Source organism: Lytechinus variegatus, chromosome 17, assembly GCF_018143015.1.
Source record: "Lytechinus variegatus isolate NC3 chromosome 17, Lvar_3.0, whole genome shotgun sequence".
Taxonomy (NCBI): Eukaryota; Metazoa; Echinodermata; class Echinoidea; order Temnopleuroida; family Toxopneustidae; genus Lytechinus; species Lytechinus variegatus.
Window position 1 is genome coordinate 22,018,805 of NC_054756.1, and position 23,921 is coordinate 22,042,725.

The 23,921-nt window shown below is 36.0% G+C and overlaps 2 protein-coding genes across 2 annotated transcripts; both read right to left on the bottom strand.

The window, feature by feature from the left end:
• Positions 1-2,260: 2,260 nt before the first annotated feature.
• On the bottom strand, positions 2,261-12,130 carry LOC121430562. Its single transcript, XM_041627882.1, has 4 exons — positions 11,998-12,130; positions 9,290-9,379; positions 7,028-7,115; positions 2,261-3,725 (listed from the first exon to the last, which is right to left on the bottom strand). The coding sequence occupies exons 1-4, from the start codon at positions 12,128-12,130 to the stop codon at positions 3,251-3,253; spliced, it is 786 nt and encodes a 261-aa protein (XP_041483816.1). The 3' UTR covers positions 2,261-3,250.
• A 3,024-nt stretch (positions 12,131-15,154) lies between these two features.
• Positions 15,155-22,174, bottom strand: LOC121430563. The gene is made up of 5 exons (XM_041627883.1): positions 21,026-22,174; positions 20,409-20,690; positions 19,305-19,379; positions 18,100-18,208; positions 15,155-16,855 (listed from the first exon to the last, which is right to left on the bottom strand). The coding sequence occupies exons 1-5, from the start codon at positions 21,129-21,131 to the stop codon at positions 16,324-16,326; spliced, it is 1,104 nt and encodes a 367-aa protein (XP_041483817.1). The 5' UTR covers positions 21,132-22,174; the 3' UTR covers positions 15,155-16,323.
• Positions 22,175-23,921: the final 1,747 nt, after the last annotated feature.

Sequence of the window (23,921 nt, forward strand, 5' to 3'; positions counted from 1 at the left end):
GGGGACGTCTTAAAAGAGCAAGTTTTACCCATTGTTTCCCTTAATTTCAAAATTTAACTTATTCTCACACACTTTGATTTTAGGCATAACAAACAGTATTAATTGAATATAAAATCAGCTAGTTGCATGATGTAATTTCAATTTATTCGTCACGTTGCTGAACATTTCATCTTACAAAGCAATGCACCTGTGCAATGATGTTCTCGTCTACGTGATTCCGTTCCACCATGTAAAACCGAAAAACAATATACAGTGCGTCCCACAAAAAAACGAGATTTATTGATGATCTATCACAACTTAATCACAAATACAATAGACATATGACCTACCATTGTAAAGCTTAGAATCTCCTTCATCTGAAATTTTTAGATTATTTCTTATTCAGGCATGAGTGAGCAAAAACAATTTGAAGAGGGGATACCAAAAAAGGCATTTGGCGGGCTGTATCTGGTTTTCAAAAAGAAATCCATATTTTCAAAAAGTTCAATTTTTGCTCTTTAATTTGATACCTCAATTACAGAAAATGGTCAAGATATAACAAAGTTCTGGTTTTTGGAAATAAGGTTTGAATTTAAATAATTGCATAAAACGAAGAGGTTTTACAGGCTTGCGTTCAAAACTCACTCGACACTCCGTTTTGTTGACGATCAGACATGCATTAAGTCTTTTGTTAACCGTAATCACGGTGATATAGCTTCTGTGGAGAACCGGTGAAAACACGTTCATTTAATGAAATTATGGAAATACAAGCATTGATTCGAGGGAACATATTATTTTTAATCCTTGACCATTTTTTGTGATTAAGGTATCCAATAAAAGAGCAGATATTGAACTTTTTAGGCATGTGATTTTCTTTCTGAAATTCAGATCCAAATGACTTTTTTGGTATCCTTTCTTCAATTTGTCTTTGCCCACTTATGCGTGAATGAGGAATAATCTAAGTAATATCGGATGAAAACGAAGATTTAAAGCTTTACGTTGATAGGTCATTTGTCTATTGTATTTAAGATTAAATTATAATAAATCGCTAAATCTCGGTTTCGTTTTTTGTAGGATGCACTCTATATGTACAATCCTGAAGTTTTGAACCATATTTATGATGTCAAATCATTACGTCGAAACCATAAAACACATCATACAAATACATATCCTTGTAATATACATATATATATAATGCCATAATGATGATAAATGAGACGTGTTTTCTTTTTTATTTTATTTCAACCTTTAACAGTCGTCCTTTAGGGAGGTTCACATTATACAAGCTATGCTTTTGAGCGAATCTCCCCTTTTCACAGATACCTGTTTTTCTATTTAAATCACATTCTATAATTTGTCTACAAAATTTAACATATTTTGTATGTATCTTTATATCTTATTTATCAATGACGCTGTTGAATATAATTACAATGACAATGATTTGTATCGTATTTGTTATAAATGTATTATTGTATCCATATTTATTTAATTTGTCTTGGAAATAAATCTGAATCTGAAACAAAGATTAAAACCATGACGATTAGGCCTAGTATACCTTTCTTAGATTAGATGCATAACGAAGGACAATGCACTTTCATCGCATGCATTAATTTCTTCCCAATGAAAATTTTGAATATACTTGCAATTCTCTCCCGTGACCCAAACCTTACATGTGTAAATGTATAAAGCCCTGTATAATCATGCCCCCCCCCCACGTAATCCCATACACACCATAGGAAAATGAAAGGACACATCGTAAAATGTATTGCTTTAGCTGTCTGGCTACATTGCTTTATAACAGTGATCTGTCTTTAGGGAAACCAAAACCCAAGAGGAAAAACAATCATATTGGAAAGAATAAAATGAGAGGATCAATTAAAAAAAAAGTTTCATCAAAATCGGTTGTAAAATTAGCAAGTTATGGACGTGACAAGTCTCGTTGTTCTTTCTATGGGGATCGTCAAATTGGCAAACGTGCTTCAAAATGGCTGATTTTGTGGACAACTCTCCAATTGTTTTCTACACAAACTTCAAGATTTTCATCATTATCTTTCAAATTGCATCTTGCCTCCTTTTGAGCACATTATTCAATGGGAAAATACAAAATAAAATTCACACCACATATGTCAAGGTCAGGAGGAGATAAAGTGAAATATGTGAAATAAATGGGGAAAATCTGAAAATTTGTGTACAAACAAATAAAGAGTTGTCCATACAGAATTTTGAAGCACGTTTGCCAATTTGAGGATCCCCATAGAAAGTGCAACAAACATTTTTAAACGTCCATAACGTGCTTATTTCATTACCGATTTGTATGATTTTTTTAATTGTTCCTCTGAATTTACTCTTTCCTATAAGATTGTTTTTCTTCTTGGGGTTTTGGTTCCTTTAATAATGCATTTGTAACCAACATCAGTCAGCTTCATTTCGATGTAAATTAATCACTTATCAATGCTTAAAATAAAACGATTCTTTATCTGAAGAAAATTGGCGACAGAGCGGAGCCCTGACGACTGCTCGTTATTTCTAATGATGATTCTTATTGTAAGTATAACTTATCGGATAAAACCCATAAATGACGAACCAAATAACCAGCAATGACCATGTAGCCTTTATTTTGATTTGTCTTGTAAAACTTCTAAATCACAGCTGCCGATGATAATGTCATTGTGATTTGGAATCGGAAGTGGGGTTTTTCGGACTTTTTATGGGAGGTTTGATCATATAATTTCAAGTTTCATTATTAGGATATATCATCATGATCATCGTTAAGATTGTATGTGAAAATATTCAGACCAAATGTTCTTATATTGTTTTTGTTTTGTTTAAAGGCAATATTGTAGACAAATTCATATTACGTATCTAGATAGATATGCGACATGTTATTGTAGAACCTATATCATTGTATCAACTGAAACAAGTAACACTTTATTTCTATAATTTTTAATGAACATGTACACATATACTCACACTGACATTTTGAAAAAAAAATACAACATTTATCCGACAGGTTCTAACCTTCATTGGCATGCCCTAAATAAAGCCGATTTATGTGATTCCTTTTATTCTGCATTGAATTATATATATAGCCTTGAATTTAAAATGTGTCTAAAAATACTATGTCATGTAGGACTATACGTATACCTTGAGAATATATGTTTATATAATGTATCGTTATATTTTGTATTTTGTATATCCCATCTGCTACTAAAATGATTTCTGTTACAGTGGGCCACCGATTGACATGCATGTAAGTCACTTTTCTTAAGTATCACTTGTGGGAGATGGCATACAGTTCATTGTTGATCATTTCCTGTTCTATTTCTTCTGTATCTTCAGGATACGGCTTCATATCATTCTGCCTTTGAATAAAAGCTGCTGATCGCACAAAGCTGTCCATGTAAGATTGACAATCAGCGTATGCATACGCATTTTCAGATGTCGGCGACAGTCCTCCGTTGTCCATCTCGATGTTATCTTCATTGGCGAGGACATGGTAGAAATTTGACTCCAGCACGGGCATCTCCAAACCAGTGGTATCATTATTCAGAGTGTCTGTATTTGGTGCTGAATCAGCACCAGAGGCCTGCTGCATAATGCTAATGCTGCGTGGTGGAAGTTCGGGTATATTACTTGGATTCTGTTGGTTAGCGAGTGGGCGCTCTTCGAGTTCCTGAGACGTCGCATGGGCACGCCATCTGCTTGAGTGATCACGGGGTGAGTAGATAACTCGGCGATCCACCTTTCTGCAAATTATAAGACATAAATAGTCAATAGTGAGTAGAAGAAATATACCTCCGTTACTTAGATAATAATGTGTAAGGTCATAGAATTTGGATTAGCAATGTATATTGTATATATTTATACTCTGTCATAGGCTATTGTGTTATTTTACACCCATGTAAGACCTATCCTAGGTTAGTTAAGAAACCCGACACTCGGATCAGCAATTGGAATGAAGTTATTGACGTTGTGTCCATTCATTGGTGGTTCGGTGTGGCATGTACTAACTGAGGCGGATTCTATGAGGGAATTCCGCACAACAATCCTTACTATAATTTGGCTAATCTTGTGTGTCCTTCCGTTTGTTTGAAGCAGCTTTTCTCCGTGGTTTTCCACTCAATAGAACTGGAATTTTGTTCTAAACATGGTTAAATTGTTCACAGATTGTCATGAGGGGGATTGTTTGTGGTATTTTGGTCGCATTATTTAAAGTTTTTTTTACAATTCGTAACTTTTTGGCATTCCTTTTCGCAGCCCTGAATATAGCTTCAAAGTTCCCAGTCCCTTTTACCTCTCTTGGGTCAGCGAAATACAAAGCGTGCATGCCGACAGTCGATTGGGTATGGTACAGTATACGGTATGTACTTATATGCGCTGGCTGCATTATATGCATGTGTGTGCGGCGCTGCTGAAACGTAAACACCATACCGTAATCGGCCGATGTCCTCAGTGGTTAGGGTTACCGTACCGGTGAGTACGACTTTCTGACACACCTATTTATTTTATTAATGATAAATTTGTTACTTAAAGCTTGTGTATAGTTTTGGTAAATCCACCAAAATGCACCTATCACTATTCCAATTCATTGCTAGCTAATATGAATGGATATGCCCTATAACAGTTATGATGTGGAGGATAAGAAATGAAAATGTGTTTTACAGGAAAAATTTTGCGATTTTACATGGAAATTTAACTTGATCGGGTCACCCGATCAAATTAAAATATCTGTGTGTTTTTGTCTTTCAATTAAATCCTATTCCAAATCATGGAATGGGCTGAAACTTTCAAGATATGTTCTTTGTCTGTAACTTTTGGATATCTAATCACTAAATTTATAAAATAAGCGCTTGAATGCCCATTTTTTAAATTCAAAACAAGCATCGCCGAGAGAGGGCGCTATATATCCAAGATTTGAATATTTGAAATTTTCTCAGAGAAGTGCAGTTGGAAAAATATCTAACGGTCTCTACGCTTCAGTAAGACTGTCATATTAGATGATATTCGATTATCAATCACATTATTGACCCTTTACCAAAGCTATACACAGGCTTTAAAAGGCTCAAGATCTAGAAATCTAGGCATTATCGTGATATTGGGAACCACCGTTCACTTCATTATTTCATACAGCAGTGCTTTATTCAGTCACACGCACGGTTCCCCATTTCCACCTCCATTCACTTCGTACACAAGTGCGCGTACACAAATCTACGAGTGGTTCCCAAAAACACGATTTGGCCGAAATCTATAGCCTAGCCCTGGCCTAGGCTACTATCAAATGCTGGTCATAAGTGGTAAGAAAGTTTTTATGTTATAGGCAGTGTATACAGCCACATAGCCCCACACGCGTGTGGTTATATCCAATACTAGGCCGGTAAGCACTAAATAGGTACCAATCCTGCAGACGCAAGCTCATAAATATTCTTAAATATTCATAGGATTAGGATGACGATTAGGATTAGGGTTAGGGTTATGGTTAGGATTAGGATATTAGGGTTTCAGCTTGAGTCTGCAGGATTGGTACCTATATAGTGCTTACCGTGACAGTGAAGTGAGAATATTGTTTGTATGTCAAAGAAATCGGGAGATAAAACCTTTGTGATGAAGTTTTGCAACATGAACCGTCGCAAGAAATACACATCGCTAATTACTGCTGCTGCATAGAGTACAAGTGCAAGTGACGCGTGTAGCGGTATCCTCAGCGGGGCTTGCGACGGTACATGTTGCAAAACTTCATCACAAAGGTTTTATCTCCCGATTTCTTTGACATACAAACAATATTCTCACTTCACTGTCACCTGCTTGCTGATCAGGTGAGAATGAAGTGAGAATATTATTTGTAGGCCTAGAATCTATGTCAACATCAGTGAAATCGGGAGATAAAACCTTCATGATGAATCTTTGAGAAGGTTACCTTTTCTTGATAATTAGGTCAATCCAATGACCTACCTACCCAGTTTCATTAAAACATCCTTTATATTTAATCCTGTATTTTAACAGATTCAGCTATACCTGCCACTCAATGCTCCAAAGCCAAGCTGTGCCAGTGCTCTGTTGCACACAGTTCAGTGCATGGTTAGTATTTTGACGTAAGACATAATATTTATATTGAATGATTGATGCCGCAGTAAATCTAAATTCCAACATATGATGAAGTTGTTTGGTTGATAATCAACTCAGTGCTAAGTTCCAAAACCCAAAATTAAAAATGTCTTAATAGATTTGCTATTAACCCTTTTATTTAAGGGCAAATTTGATCAGATTTTCTTCGGAACATTGGTAACACTGGCATTTTCTTTCTTTGCTACACACATTCAACAAAATTAATGTCTCTAAAATTCATTTACAAATATCAATTAACTATATTTAGTATTATGTTCGCCAATTCATATGTTAAACTTTATTTCTGTGTGATTAACAAAATACTAATGTAGTGTGATCGTAATAAACAAGCATTGGTAAAATGATTTTACAGACTGTCTCACTCATTTTATCACCCCCTCCCCCTTTCTCTCACTCTCACTTCTTTTCGACATCCTGCCATACTTATATATGATTGAGCAACCTTTAATTTAAAAAGTACAAACAACAGCAGTCTAATGTACATTGCAAGGTACATGTGCAATGTACTTACATATTTATTTCTGACCCAATACATGTAATCATAACATTTCTATATCACAATAATTGCCTCTTGACTGCTTACTGAATACACCGTGTTCTAATACATTTTTCCATTTTATAGTTAGATTTGGATTTCACTCTCTAATGATTATTGAAGTTCTTCCTCCAGTTCAACCCAAGATGCTTAACTTAATTGAACCTCCTATCTATATTGAAAGAGAAGTCTGCTATGAATCAGTTGTCTAAATTTATTTCATCAATAAACTGCTTGGCTTTCAGTGTGAATAGGCAGTCTAGCTGTACATACAAGATTGTCACCCCTCCCCCCCCCACACACACTTTGATAAAGAAAAATGACTCCTACCCCCTGTGCTACCACGGGTAATTGCTGCTAGTTATTAGATAAAAAATGAAATACATGTACCTTACGCATGCAAAGGTCACAACAAGTGATATGACGACGGTTGCTCCGACTCCAGCAATGATAAGAATTCGCACGAGGCCAAAAGCTTCTGTATATGAAAGAAGTCAGCAAAACATAGATAAATGTATAAAGAAAAAAATGAATTCATGGATATGAACAGGCATCCATTTAATACTCGAAAGGACAATCAGAAAATTTCAAGTACCTAAAGGAAAACGTGATAGAAAGTAAAGATCGTTAAGAAATGACTTCATATGTAACGCAATATTCGCTATTCGCATTACTTTAGAAGACCGATTGGAGACTATTTATCTAACATGTGTCCTAGAAAGAGAGAGAGAGAGAAAACAACAATACAGCAAAAAAAAACACACACACACACAAGAAACAAACATTAGAGGGGTGGCCCGGGCTGGAAATATTTATATCTAACTAAATAAAGTAAAATTAACGGAGCAAAATGCTGAAAATTGCTTTGTGAATTTTACTCTATTTATTGAGATATGTATTTCTCCAGCCTGGACTATCCCTCTAAACAATAACTCAAGAATATGCCAATCACTAAATATATTTTGGTTTCACGATTACAACAATAATAATAATGAATTAACATTTTTGATTAAAGACAAAATAATTCGTCAAGTGTTGCAGGATGCGAAAAAATAAAGCGGGGTTAAAAAAAATCGAATGGTGCATAATGTCACCAGGCATTGCGACCCTTAAAAACTTCGAGGGATGATTTTTCAGTTAAATGACCTTATTTGAATGAGTGATTCTTAGCTTTAAAAATGTTACATAACTCACCAACAATATGCCTACAACGAGGTACACGTTTACTGCCTATGAAATTAAATTAAAAAGGGCCTTTTCTAACGTGAATCTTGAATCATTATTCCTCTCTTTAAAACGTCAAAAAAGAAAAAGATTTGAATGATGATTCCAGTGAAAAATAAGGCTAATGACGATTATTTAGCACATGTGAAACCAAACGGGAACATGATTAGAATCACGAACGCTAATCACAGTCCCGACTGAATGACCGATAGTAAAATATGTTCATAAATTAAGGATTATACGACAAATCTGAACTGTCAATTTTGGCAATAAAACGTAGGAGAATGGAGAAGGGCCATCAGCATTGTTCAAGTGATATATGGTTCTATTTTATGCGATGCTAAAACACGGGAAAGGGCATTACAACCCCACCCACTCCGTGCAAAACAAACGGCTTTGTTCGCCGTGTCGGGCGTTAAATACGATGTGCTTTCACGTCGTAATGTCATCGGTCCTTGGGTTCTGTCTCAGCGACCGTACCTTGGTGTACAAAGCAACCGATCACTGTAAACATGAAAATGTGAGCGATAGAACGACAAACAATATATATAATTTTTTTTAGAAAATAGATAAGCACCTCGGGGTTCTTGATTCAGAAATAGCACATAAACTATTTTAGTCTAGTCGAGCTTATTCAAGAACAACATAATAATCTTAGAGTGTAGATTTGTGAGTTTCAGTCAACAAAAACTGGGGGAAAAAACAGGGCAGCTCTCTCGATTTTGCAGGAGTCGCCGCTTGGGTAAGGTGGTTACTAGAAAGAAAGGTAGTCTTAACTTAATTTATTTTGGGAGATTGTACGTGAATGTATTGTAATTTTCGAGAGTGTTCCTCATGGAGGGGGGGGGGGGGGTTGCACTGCCAATGACTAAAAACCCTGTTATGAGCCGGATTCATAATCATAATAGCATGGAAATCCCTTTTTTTTCTTCGGGCATGACTACCGTATTTTTTTATATTTTGACTGCAAATGTACCACTTTGGAAGTTTGTAAGCGGGACATAGCAAATGTAGCAAATGGTATGCTGGATGGGGTCCTTTGAAACAAACCAGCAAATGCCCTTAACAAAGTTTGAAAACAAGATGATAAAGGCCACTGTCTTCATGTAAGCTGACAGTATAATATCCATTCAAAACTTGAATGGAGACAGTTATGAAAGGTGTCGATCGACTAAAAGCTATTGACTTCAACTCGATCGCAGATAGAAATGATGACCAAGAATTCTCAAAGTAAACATGGTAAATTCAATTTCCAGTTGGATTTTCCAAACAGCTTCTAATCAACCGTGATTCTTTTTCTTTACCTCCTGTTGACGCTATTATACCATTTTACAGATCGTGGTTATTAATCTGATGATACGATTTGGGTTTTCTTCTTGTCAGGCCATCGCACAAAAAAGAACACATGTAAATAGTCATCATGCATACCTGTAGATCCATTAGAATCAATATCGCCAATGTCACGATTCTGTTGATAATCGTCACTGCAGTTGGTTTTAGAGGCGTTTGTCAAGGCAACTGAAACGAAATACGAACACTTTTTTAGCCTATATCTATCTTTTTCGGTAAATGTCATGTTCTTCTAATCATGGAAATACTTAGAAAAGACAAAAGTTTATTACAAAAGTAATACCAACTTAAGAACCGAATTCGAAATTAACTGTAACAGTACCATTCTCGTATGTTTGTATAGATACATGTTTCACCTAATTCTGATTGCAAGTGTCAACATTAAGACAAAATAGAAATAGACGGGTATTCAATCTGAGAAACACACACGAGTAATACTACTAGTAAATATAATAACAATGATAATGAAAAAATAATAAAAATGATACTGATAAAAGAACCAATAATAATAATAATTGACAAGATTTATTATGATTCTGATAAAATAATGCCAATAATAGTTAAAATAAGATATGATTGATCTTGGTAAGCACAAAGGACCCACCTCGATACACTGCCATTGCAGTATAACCACCACACAATATTTGCGAGTTATTTTGGCATGGTAAACCACAGAAATGATCGTCTAGCTCCTTTATAAGACATGCCTGCACCCAGCGACCATGGAGACAGGAACAACTACATTCAGTAATGTTGTACAGTGCAGCAACTAAGAATCCATCTTCTTTACACTTTGCTGTACACGAATCTGGTGTGTTTAATGTTGAAACGACTGGATGGTAAGGTAATTCCATGCACTTTTGTTTATAGCAACCAATGTAATCACCATCTGAAAAGGAGAATGATCTACGACGGTAAAATCACACAAACACACGCAAGAAGCACTGTAATCCCTACTGGGAAATAATAAACGCACCGCTTCTAATGGGTGCGGGACATCAATTTAGTGATTTAAATAATTTTGATAATAATGATACATGATTATCATGAAGGTGAATAAAGTAATGGAAGCGGGCACGCTGGTAGTTAGAAATGATAATAATGGCGATCATGATTACACATAGTGACGATTATCCTCAATGATAGCCATAATCATAAAGGGTAATGAAGCCGATCCATGGACGCCATTTTTTCGTTAGTAGGCCTACAGGTGCATCCGATGCCAGAGAGCAGTGGGAACGACAACACAATAGATTGTCTTAGAGGCTTTGAATCAGGTTACAAATATTGGATTTTTTTTCAGAGTTTTGCCTCAATGTTTAAGTTTCCAAAAAAAATCTGGAAAATTATGCTAGGTGAGCCTCAAACCTTTGTCCATGAAAGCACTGCAGTACCGGATTACCGAGTGAGCCATACCAATCGAGATGATCGATGGTCTGAAATTACAATAAAATATATGCTAACGTTTCGTGTCTACCAATAATCAATACTAAATAAATCCTATCATATCAACATTCCCACTGCCATCCCGTCTCGGGTGCACACTTACTGACAAAAAAAAACGCTCTTGGACGATTAATTATTCCCAAATTATACCACGTTTACATTTGCTCTACGGCGGCCGTACAGCGAGTCGAAAGCAGCCATTTTATTATTTTTTTACTAAAACAACCTATATGTGGCTGGCACAAACAAATGTTGAAACGGTTGTTTTCAACTCGCCGTACGGCCGCCGTAGAACAAATGTGACCAAGGTATTAGTCGTTCCCTTCTGACAAACCAAAAAATATTTTGGTTCTCAAAAACAATCCCTTAATACCAACCGAACAACGTCCATAAAGAATTTACTCAGCGGTCATCAATATTAATCATGCAATGTGGTCGTATTCATTGATAAATTAATACCATGGTAATTGCGTTGCTTCTTCTCAATTATTGGGCTAGGGTTGCTGAATGTCGCATTTATCCCAATAAATTTGACAAGCAGAAAAAAGGGGGTTTCAACACAAAATATTGGTAATGTTTCCATTCATTTATCCACTGTTACACACCTACCATAATTCGAGGGGGTGCTGCATATGGAAAACGATACACGCAGCACCCTCCGAGAAAATCTTGGAGGTGCTTTAGCAACAAGCACCTTCAGCAACAAGCACCCCCGTTTCCCGAGGGCCATGCAAATATTCCAGTCAAACAGACGGCATATCCTGTTGTTTCAAGATTTCAATTTTCAATAAGAACAGATAATTGAGAGAACACGTAGTTAATGGTATGACGAAGATTGTACGTCGTATTTTTCTTTTCTTTGCAAGTCTTAAATTTAGACGTCAACTTTGCGCATCTTTCCGGCATTGCAAGTAAAGCAAACTTCCTCAAACAATATTTATTTTATAACAAACAAAAAAATACTGCGATCTTGTTGAGAAGCGATCTAACTATGTTTTACAGACGTAACCTACATATAGAGTAGGGACCGTTTTTTTTTTTAATTGGTTACATCTTCTTTATTTTATAGAATTAAACCCCAATTGTAAAGAAAGTGTTTTTTTTCAATAGGCATGCGTAAACAGTAGTCAATCAGTTAAATATCTACTGTATAACATGAAAATATTACTAATATGAATTTATTTTATCTTTTTGAGGCGTGTTCACTTTTGATTTGAAAAAAAGTGTAATTTATCTTCTTTTTGATGGATACTTCGGGCATCATGTTCTTCTTAAATGGTGTTTTTGTTCAAGAGATAGTCACCTTTCTCATTTTCCTTCAATATCTAAAAATGCCTTACCGATTGCTAGCCTCGTAATCGATTTCTTGGAAGATTTCTTATCCGTCGAAATTATATCACCAAAGGCAATTGGTTCTAACATCAAACCAAGGAATATTATCCAATAAATTCCAACATTCGTGATGGCTGCCATGCTGGCGACCTGTAATGCTTTCTTAGATGCTCTTTGCTTATTGATATTGGTGTGCCGTGCGTTTGCGAAACGTGGTACCATTTCCCTGAAGCTCTATTGTCTTTGGTTTGCAGGAATCAACGGATAATTGCAATAAAATAACATTCATGGCGATGTAATGGACACACTTCAAAAAACACTAGATGACGAATCGCTAGAGTTAGAAAAACACTTGTGCAGCTCATATTTCTTACGAAACCATAGCCCCAGTTGATCTTCTGAGTTGATGCACTTTCGACAAGCAGGACATGGGTATCATAAATAATTTGTTAATTGGTACTAATTGCTCTCTTTATCACCTGATCATTAAGTCTTTCTCAACAGATCTTTGGGTGTGATTTTACTTGAAAGCTCTTGAAGAAAGACAACATTAGGTAGAAGTAAATTAGTTAAATAAATCACATCATGACGAAACTGCAACTTGCCCCCAACGAGTAAGACGATTGTTCTGCTTTTGGATCGAGACCATATCTGTCACTCACCTTGGATTTTACAAAATGTTTACCGCAAACACGTTTTCTGATAAATGTCAAATAACTTCTAGATAATGACAAGAAATTGTTATTTTGACATTTGAGTTCAAAATCAAAGTTTACCTAAGATAGTATTTTCATTAACAATTAGATTTTTTCAAGTAATTATTTTATTTTGTTCTCATTACCAAAAGATATATATTTACAGCGAGTCTCTACACTACAACACATAAGCTCTGAAAATGATAGTGTGTGTATAGGAAATATACACAGCAGAAGGCAGTCAACATAGTCCATTTCTTAAAATCCAAGATCGCACTCTTTCTTTATTAGAATGTAATAAACAATACAAATGTGTTTGCGAGAATAAGCATCTTAAGGCCTGCTATTGATGGAGATTGTCGTCTTCACGTTGTCATCCCAACTTACACTAGATTTCATATAGAAATTCATTGCATTAAAAAAAATATTTCAAAGATTTCCTAATAGACCATAGATAAACTTCAAATCCAACGTTTCTAATCTTATTTAGACTGCATGAACAAATATTAATACAAAAACACCAAAACAAAAACAGACGAAATATAGTAAGGTTTTATTTTCATTGACTTTCATACAAAGGAATCAGGAATATATTAATTATATTTGTAAGATATCATCTGACTTGTCAATATATAATTAGCAAAAATTCGTTGTAGGCAATTGTGCAAATGAATGATTTACTTTATCATTTATAATTTTGAGCGTATTTATCGATGCACACATTAAGGAATAATTTCATATTTACAGTGCCATTGATAGTATCTATAGTATAGTTGCAACAATAGTGGTATTACTTGTGGTTTAACCATAACATTCAAACCAAACATAACGACATAATTTAAGAATTAGAATATAATATTTAGATGCTAAGATGTACATTTTATTTACAGCTTTAACTTTAAATTTGATGTTTGCAAATATTCACCCATCGGCAATTAACAATTTCAAACATTTTCGAGTGAAAATCATGGCATCAATCTCGAGCATTGCTATGGATTCCTGTTCGTCCCCATTTGTCCGAAACGAATTATAAATTTTGTTTTTATAATAATAATAATGATGATATAGGGTATTTATATTGCGAACATATCCACCTTGTTAGGTGCTCAAGGCGCTCCTATATTACCCGGCTAAGCTAGGCGTTCATCAGTGTAGTAAAATCACGCGAAATCGTCATTACGCAAACATGTAATAAAATGAGGTCACCACAGTGAATCGATAACAGCGAGAGCGCTGCACATTGCCAGCGGTTCACGGAGATTTGCACGCAAACCTATGAGAAACGAGCGAGAGCGAACGATTCCACGAGCTCTTCCCCCTTCTTTCCCTTCCCGGCGATTTGTCCCAAAACAAAAGGATTTCTGCAAAGTACGATACTTTGTTTTTCAACTTTATTAGCATTCGATCTATCCGCGCCGATTTTTTTTTACCGTGGCATTTTGTTATAAATTACCAAAAGAACCTGTACATCAGTTTTGCCGAGCTGAATAAAACGACTGATAGGCGTTTATGACAGCCGTCATTCACGTAAACTTTTGTATCCGATATGTAAACTTTCATTCTACACGTAGTGTACTGATCAATATGCACACAACGTCGTACTTGAAGGTTCGTTATAGTATTAATATTCATTGGTGATAGCGACGGGGAACATTATGATTGACATGTACAATAAAAACCAGTAAAAACTATTTAAAAATGATGAGTCCTTGATGCAGTTCACCGACACAGTGAAGGATCAGGATCGTCAATTACAAAACAGATGAACATGATGAAATTATAAAACTTACATGACTTGTCCAATATCGCAAGAATCATTAATATCCCTTATTTTTCCTTTGGCTTATGACTGTTAAGTGCAGAAAAGGGGGAAACGGTGAATAATTTGGTACTGGCTGTATGGTCCCGTGGTCAGTTAGCATGCGTGTTTGTAGGCCTACATTCACAATGATCACGTCGATGGTCAGAGAACAATTTCCCTCATTCATCTCAATTCTCTCTTATCATGCTTATCATTACATGTATCATGTGTATACCAGGGAGATGGGGTTTGGTGTGTGCATGAACGTGTGCATACAAGGAAAGATAGCCGAGGTATAGGCATTAGTTTGTGTGTAAGTTCATTGGGCATGTTGGGTCGTCTCTTCGGTCAAGAGCGTGGGTGCTGTGTGCATCATTGCACGGTGCAAGCTTGTGTGTCAAATACGCGCGAAACGACTAATAACAGGCTACAAAAATCACTCGACCATGCTGCCGCTATGCGAATTCGGTGTGCGAAGATTACGTAACTTTCACCGAAATTAACGCTACACCGTAATGACGATTTCTCGTTATTTTACTACACTGTTCATAGCGCACAGAGCTTTTTAAGGAGTTACTTCCTACCGGTACCCATTTACTTCACCTGGGTTGAGTGCAGCACATTGTGGATCAGTTTCTTGCTGAAGGAAATTACGCCATGGCTGGGATTCGAACCCACGACCCTCTGTTTCAAAGTCCGAAGACTTATCCACTGGGCCACAACGCTCCAATTATACATGTAAATCAGTTCCATTTTTGTCTCGGAAGGATGCAAACATAAGGGTTGTTTGAGGTAATGCAAGCCAGTGAAGTTGATTGATAATAAACACAGATAATTGGATAAGAAGCCTCGTTCAGACTTATGCTATTTTGGGCGGAGTAAGGTCGGAGGAAAGTTCGGAATAATTCCCAACTGGACAGAGTTAGATCACGTACTCCGACCTTCCTAGTATATGAGTCGAATTGTATGGATCAAAAATTCCAAAAATTTGTCCCATGCACGTATTGTATGCAAGCAATAGCTTTGATCCAGCTGAGAAATGGGGGCTTTTCATTGTTAAGAACTCACCTACACCCGACAAAGTACATTTAATTGGTGGTGTCCAAAGTCTATTCATCTGATGGTCAATCGGATCGGGATCGCCCAAGCCATTAACTCGTCTCTGTGGTCTAGTGGTTAAGGCAAAGGCGTTCAAAGCTTGGAGCCCGGGTTTGATTCCCCGCTGGGACATTTTATCGGCATCACCAATTTGTCCAAAGGGCAGATAGCTCTGAGGAACCTATATTTAAGCTACGCCTACCATTGTTCTCTTCATTCATTTGTTTCACAACAGATTGAATACCAGAGTTACCAAAGCTGTTGTACAAGTATGATTTCTCACACTTATAAAGAGAGAGACAGAAATAAAGAACAGTTTGCTTGCGCAAGGGGTCTACTTTAGATCTTCCCCAGAAGTTTAATTTCTCCCATAGTGCAATATATTCTTCTAAACCAAATTTGTCCCGATAAACTATCCCCACCATTTGGATATAAAACCCAGTCTTAAAAACGATGCCGCTCTTCATAAGTTAAGAAATAGCGTTGTGGATCCTAAATCGTATGCAAACAAAGTAAGATCTGAGGGAGTGGGGAACTTCGAACACGTACGTTAATTCGCATGTAAACAAAATAAAGTGATCGCTAGCTGGTATGATCATGGTCAACTTTTCAATATTCTGTTTGCAAGCGTAAATTTATTGGAAAAAATAGTTTTGAAAATGTGAGGTCCGGCAGATTGTTTTCGAACAGTTTCGCTTTGCATTTTGATTGTAATGTATCATGAAAAATTTTGGTTTGCTTTATTTCTTAGAGATTGCATAAAGTTCGTTATTGATCATTTCATGTTCGATCTCTTCAGAACCCTCTGGGCACCGAGGCATGCTATCAGCCTGTGTGCGAATGAAAGCAGCCGAGCGCGTGAAACTGTCGGTGTAGGCTCGGCAATCAGCGTATGCGTAGGCATTTTCATTAGCCATTGAAGGTTCTTGGCTGCATGTTTCGCAGTCATCTTCCTTGTTTAGGACATGGTAGAATTTGGATTCTGGCACGAGCACATCACCTTCCTCGGTAATGACATTATAGAAATCGGATTCTGGAACCAGAATACCGTCGCTTGTGTCTTCTTCCTTAGTGTTTCGGATCGGAGTTCGTATCGAATCTACCTCAGATGGTTGTTGACCGCTACCGAGGTTTCGGAGAGGAGGTTGTGGTTGATCCCTGCTTGTCTGTGGGTCAGTGGGAGGGCGCTCTTTATTTTCTCGTGACGATGCATCGGCACGCCATCTTCGTGAATGATTGCGGGGCGAGTAGACCAACCGACGATCCCGGTTTCTGAAGTGTGTTGGGGAAATAGATTGAGGAGTGTTAGAATATCATGAGTGCTAGGCAGATGTGTTTAAATGCACGATACTTAACAAGAATCAGCTATATACATGATGTATACCCCGGCTGGAAAGATCACAATGTCCCACAGTGCATATCACAGTGTGCTCCACAGTCTGTCCACAGTGTGAAACACACATCATGATCAGTGATATCACTTTCACGGTGTGAAATATGAGCAGTTTAAGAGTGCAAATAATATTTCCACATAATCCAGAGCGAACACACTGTGATCACGCTGTATATATAAACCCCTCAAAAAAAGTTTTGCAACTCAGTTTTGGGGATGATATCTTTTTTGGTTAATGAAGTATAAAACATGAAACTGGTATCATTGGAAAGCTGAATTATTCTTCTTTACAATGACATGCCATTTGCTGTGATTATGTAATCATGGAATATGCGATCACCCAGAACATCGAGAAAAGTCAGAAGTGAAATGTTGCAAAATGCATTGATTTCTAACAAGAGTCGCCATTTCTATAGAATTTCTACCATGCAGGCGACAGTGAATGCAATCGGTCAATCCTCGAAACAATTGGAAATTCGCTATTTGCAACATTTCATGTCTAACATTGCTGAGTATTATGATGTCTGTGTATTTCATGATAACACTAGCATTACAAATGACACATGATTGTAAAGAAAAATAGTCATGCTTTCTAAAGATATCACTTTTACGCATGATGATGGCACATTAAGAAATTTATTAGCACTCGAACTTGCGGTTTGAGTTGCAGAACTCAAACATGACATGGCAACGAATTCTGTAACATTTCATTTTTTACATTGCAGCTGCATATTTATCATGTCTGTGTATTTCATGATAACATTAGCATTACAAATGACACATGATCGTAAAGAGGAATAATCATACTTTCCAATGATACCAATTTCACATATGATGATGGCACACCAAGAAGTTTATTTGCACTCAAACTTGAGTTGCAGAACTTATTTTGAGGGGTTTATATTGTAAAAACATTTTTCAAGTCAACCTTGTCCCCAATACAGGAATTATGCCCAGCTACGGAAATAATATATATTTAAGTTTAGTATAAAAAACAACGTGATTTGTACATGCCAGAAGGGAACATATAATTTTACTAACCACTCCGCCCTTTCTTTATCACACTTTCTAATCTAAATTGCCAATATTTTTCAGAAAGTTTGTAAAAATGTAATGCAAATACCTCAAACAAGCAAAGATGATTATGATGAGTAATACTAGAAATAAACTCGCACCGCCAACAACATAGGGTCTTAAATGTCCCCATGACCATAACCAAGATTCCGTTGATCCTAAAGAAAGGAAAAGTGAAACAAAAATAGATAAATGTCCTGCATTAATGAAAAAAAAGAACTAACATCATCACATCTGAAAACCCTCCGCCACAAAGAATACACCCCCCCCCCTAAAAAATGAAAACGCTGCAATAGCTCTTCCACGTTGGGACGGGGCAAATGTTATATGCCGCCATTAATTTTGTTTCCGAAATTCGATAAGAGAGCTACTGCAGATCTTTCGACTTAGTGCCCAGTAACATAAACATTTCAGATAATGAGAGTGGGGGCTGATTTTAAAGATCGATTATACCCAATATCAACACAATCAATTAAAAGAAATCAGCCCAACAACTACATGCTCCTTTAATTTATCAGTAACTGTTAATGAAATGACGGGAGCTTCCAGACAAGCGCAATCCCACATAATTATCATCCTCCATCAATGAAGGCAGCCTCGTTGCCCCATAAAAATCATAGTCTATGAAGATAAGTAGTTTCCCAAGCACATCGCTGGTATTTCTCTCTTTAAACATATTCCTCTTATAATCGGAATGCGTTGTTATTTGAAAATAAAATAATAATGAGATTAATAAATTCCGCGTGTTAGTTCGGATCCGAGAATTGGGATCTTGAAAAAAGTAGTCCATTTAGCCCTTGCAATGTTTATTTTGGTGAAAACCAAATTGTACCAGAATTTCTCCCAAATTTCATATTTGTTTATTTGTTGATAATAATGTCACTTTTGATTACGATTCTAAAAGTGCTACCGTAATACCTGTATATGGTAGTTCTAATTTTACCACCAATAGTACCATAATTATATTACTACTACTACAATTTCTAATGCTACTAATACAAGCTCTGATAATGATGATGATGATTGTTATTGACAATATTATTTAGCATAATGCAAGTATATAAGTATCGCAAAGATGCAAAAAAATGATAACGGTAATAAGTAAAACCAATGTATTTTAGTTTTAGCTTTGATGATGTGTGACACTCGCAAATATTAACAAAATTAAGTATAACCTCACAAATGTGTTCCTTTTTCCAAACTGTACTAGCGAGAATGTATTTAAAATGATACAAATTATGTATCCGCATATACCTTCAGATTCATCCGTACCACTACCATTAGGCTTGGTCTGCGTGCAGTTGCTTTTTGATGCGTTTCCAGATTTAACTTGAACAAGGAGAGAGAGAAAAAAATAATTTAAACATAATCATGTGGAAAAGACAAATTAATATATGATTTGTTTTCATTACTTATTTATTGATATAGATTAAAGAGAAATTCCAGTAGTTGCAGTAAACACTGATTTCATGACAAAGTCTGTAAAACAAGGATTAATTGCCAGTATATCATCGAGGATCTAGATCTGGTACAGTTACATAAACTGAACTTCGTGAAATCTTGAAATCTACGCTGAAAAATGTTCAGACTGAAGATCCCCAACACAGATAAGCGCACGTGGGACAGTGTATTATTATTGCTTTGAATGTCGTGCCCGACGCTCTACCCGAATCCTGTGCTTATTTGCTGATTTCTCAGCAAATACACAATTTCTTCCAGAATCCTTTGGCACATACGTTTTATTTATACAAACAGACACTTTGGTGGTCATTTCATTGGATTCTGTATGAACTATCATTTACCTTTCATGGGAAAAACAAACTCTGTAAACTCACAAGCAGTGTAGGGAGAAAATAAGTCACAGCCATTCTTGTACCCTTTTTTCTATTTTACTTTATAACTTCAAAGTTTGGCAAAATAGAGAAGTGTTGTTTTAAAAAAAAACTATTTTTATTCTTCACTATTTTTGTTAACTGTTTGAAAACCAAACTGTTTTCGGATGAAGAGTCTCATTTTCTTTATTTCTTCAAATCTATTAAAAAAATAAGTGGAAAGCTTATGCATTATTCCGTCTCCCTATTTCGTAAGATGGCATCCTTACAATTGCACAGACAATAGCACAAACTCTTAACACAAATCAGTCAAATTAACTGGACCAGTAGTCAACTGGATGCAATTGACATGTCTAGTCACATCTCTGACATATACATATATTCTAGTCCAAAATAAGTCTGCACTAGTGAAATGCGACTAAACAATCATCAATATGACTAGAATAAGAGTGGCACCCAGCTGACCCTATCAAGTAGTAATTTTTACTGGGTTTTTTAAGTGCGCATGCACAGTACGGAGGCTTACCTTCATATACAGACGCTCCGAGATAACCACCACAGAATCTCAATCCATCACCTCTGCATGGTAAGCCACATTTAGTGCTGAAAACGGGGTCCATGATTTTACCAATACACGGCAGTTCACACGAGCAAGAGCATTCTGTTCTGTTGTATACTGTAGCTACCCGATATCCACTTGTTTTGCATGTTGCTGTACACGAATCCGGTGTTACCTTTGTGAGGTTTAGATGATATAGCGCATGTATGTCAAAGCAGGTTTGAGGATAGCAACCTAGGTAGTCACCATCTGAAATGATAATAATAAAACAATTGTAAGGTAGCCATGGTAACATCGACAAGTGGTTTTGATCAACGTGAAGGGAAACGATGTAAATATTCAACACAATAGATAGATGGCTGTCAAAGAAAACGATATAAATTTTCATGATTACACATTCAACTGGTTGACGTTTTGTTTCATTATTGATTTATTCAATTTTTTCGGGGGGGGGGAGGTGGGAGGGAGGGATTTGTTTTATTCCGTTGGGGTGCAATATCTAAATGGTGGAAAAATTGCAATTTGCTATTTGACTTTGATAGTTAATGTATTTCTCATGACAGACTTACCATTTGCGCGTCTTCCTTCCACTTCTGTACTCGATGTGTTGTTTGCACTACCCACATCAGCCAGAAGTAACTGAACTGCCATTATCAAACACACTCGGTTTACCATATAAACTGTATCCATTGTCTTCTATGGTGTACATCCAAAGGACTATCATGCTACCGCTTTTTCTGATTGTCCATTTCCTATCTCAGATTCATCAATGTTGTTCACCGCAGTTTACATCATGTCTGTACGAGCTACCATCATCTCTAGTCCTGAATGAATATTTCACGGATGAATTGGACAATTGTCAATTTCCTTATGCTCAAAATGGTAACGTTACAAGGCTCCGTACAAAAAAAAACTCTCGTGGCTTTCCTTAGAGATTCGCAAGACCATAATTTGCTTTGATCTACACAGTTGGCTACTTTTGACAAGAGTGGGGAAAGTGAGTTTGGTATCAAGGAGCGCATTCATTGCCATGCAACGTACTAAGTGTAAAAACAAAATGCTCTGAATATAATAGATAAAAGCACCGTGTGCTACACTCACACGACTAACGGACAAACATAAACGAAGTAAAAAAAGAGAATTGAAAATGAAACAAACAACTAAAGGCTGATATGCGCATAATCAATATGCATAGTATGTATTTGTGTAAAATGAACTCACAAGGTAATAGCAAAAGGATGAAACAATGCCAATCTGAAATTACGACAATTTTTTTAATCCCCGAAAGCTTGAATGAAAGATGGGTTCTGTCTGAAAAAATATATATATAATATGCTTTGCGTTTCCTATTTGCTGAAAATCATTACCATAATTACCAGACTAAGAACAACGACGAACGTGCTTTAATTGTTGGACTAAGGAAACGCATTAATGCGGTCTCAAAACTTTGGATCTGTATATTATTTTGTGTATCAGTTACACAAAAAGAGGAAATGCATAGTCGCCATTTGTCTTGATTTGCAATTGTCAGGTCACACGATCGAAACTTTTTTTTTCTTTTGATAGGTAATTAAGTTTGTTGTTAAGCCTGAGAATTCACGTGTAGGATATCTTTGTTCTTCTCTGCCAACAGTTTGTAATATATCATGGAGATAGTTTTGATGTTATATTTTTCACAACACCAACATGAGGAAGAAAAAAATACTCAAAGAAGAGACATTTTCACATTCAACCAAACTATCTTGATAGATTAGGATCTAATTGATTTGTTTATTATTTTGATTTTATTTATGTTTGACTTCTGACTTCCGATTTGTTTTTTTTTTCTGCCTGTTATTTTTCGCAGACTTAAAATGGATGCCGCCATGGCACGATTTTGTTTACTAAGACTAAATGTCGGTCGTCGACCAATATAGTCCTACTCTCTTGGCGACATCACACGACAGACGGGAAATATTCGTTAGAACGTTACATCAGTACAAAAAACTTGAAGGGTTGGTTCACCTTGACAAAAAGGTTCTGTAAAAAAGCAAGAAAAAGTTATAATAAACTCTTACCGACGGTTTTACAAAAATCCATCAAAGAAAAAAAAACTATTCGAATTTTAATTATTTGATTTGTGACGTCATATGCGAGTAACTCACCTACATACATCGTGTAGTAAACAATCAATGAAATGTCATTTTCTCGAAAAATAAAATCGAAAAAGGTTTTATTGTATCTTCAGTATAACAATAGACAAATCATTTCACATCTGTTCCTACAAAGAAAACAAAAATAAGTCATTATGAACCTTGACAAAGTCGATATTCATGCATTATAAGGGGCAGTTGCAAAACCTGAAATTAAACTTCTAATAACTTTCTTAATTTGTAATGGATTCCACTATAACCTTTACCGACATTTTTAATCATTTTTGGTGCTATGTTTCCTTCACTTTCCTTCAAGGTGAACTTCCCTATCAAAGACAGCAGTAAACCATTAAAGCTTCTCTACTAAGCCCTATGGAAATAGTTTAGGGCAGATCGGTATAGGTTATCGACTACGCTGTGCCCCCCCCCCCCCAACTACATTAGGCATCTTTCAACAGAAAAAAGGTAAAACATATAATGTTACCTAAGATATAAGAGGTCAATTATTGATTTATATATGTATCAAATATGTTTTAGGGTTCAACATGAAAATTGTTAACCATAATTTTTCAAGCATGGGACTTGTTTTAGGTATCCCTAAATGTTTTAATGTTTCCTAACTATTATCTGTAAGTGGACAAATATATTTCTATCTATATATCTTTTTATCTGTATTTCGTAATTATATTTATTAATATAATGGATTTGTAACTTTTCGTTTCACTGTAATTGTCCATATTAGTGTCTGTTTGTGAAATTGTAATCGATCACATACATGTAGAACTTGATCAATAAATTTTGAAACTTGAAACTTGTTTAAAAATGTGTTAATCTGTGTAACAAGACTGATTTATTAGAAGGTTTTCGCATCTGTTATCCTGGAAGGACTTAAGAACACAATAAGCGTGTATTGGAAATGACTATTAAAATTTGCACATAATTGGTGAACCAGGACTGCAGTCTCATCCTACGTTTCGGAACTGACGAAAAGTTGGGAATAGTACCGTTTATTTAGAGTTCAGTTCGAAACTGCTGAATGTATTTTGATTCATAAACTTTCGACATAAGACTTCTTTGTAGTTCTTTGTCATGAAGGGAATTTGATATGATGATACGCTGGATATGTCTGGCTCATTCTCTGCCCCCCCCCCCATACTTTCCCTCCATCTCTCACAATACGCCCACACTCTTCTTCACTCTATTTATACCGTATGGACATGATATTCCTTTATTTCATACCATATATAATCTAAAGTGAGGTTTCACTTCCTCATTCTATTGTATCTTTTTCCTGTTTGATTGTCAGATTCTATCACGGACATTCTAAATAATTCAAATAGGTATAGGC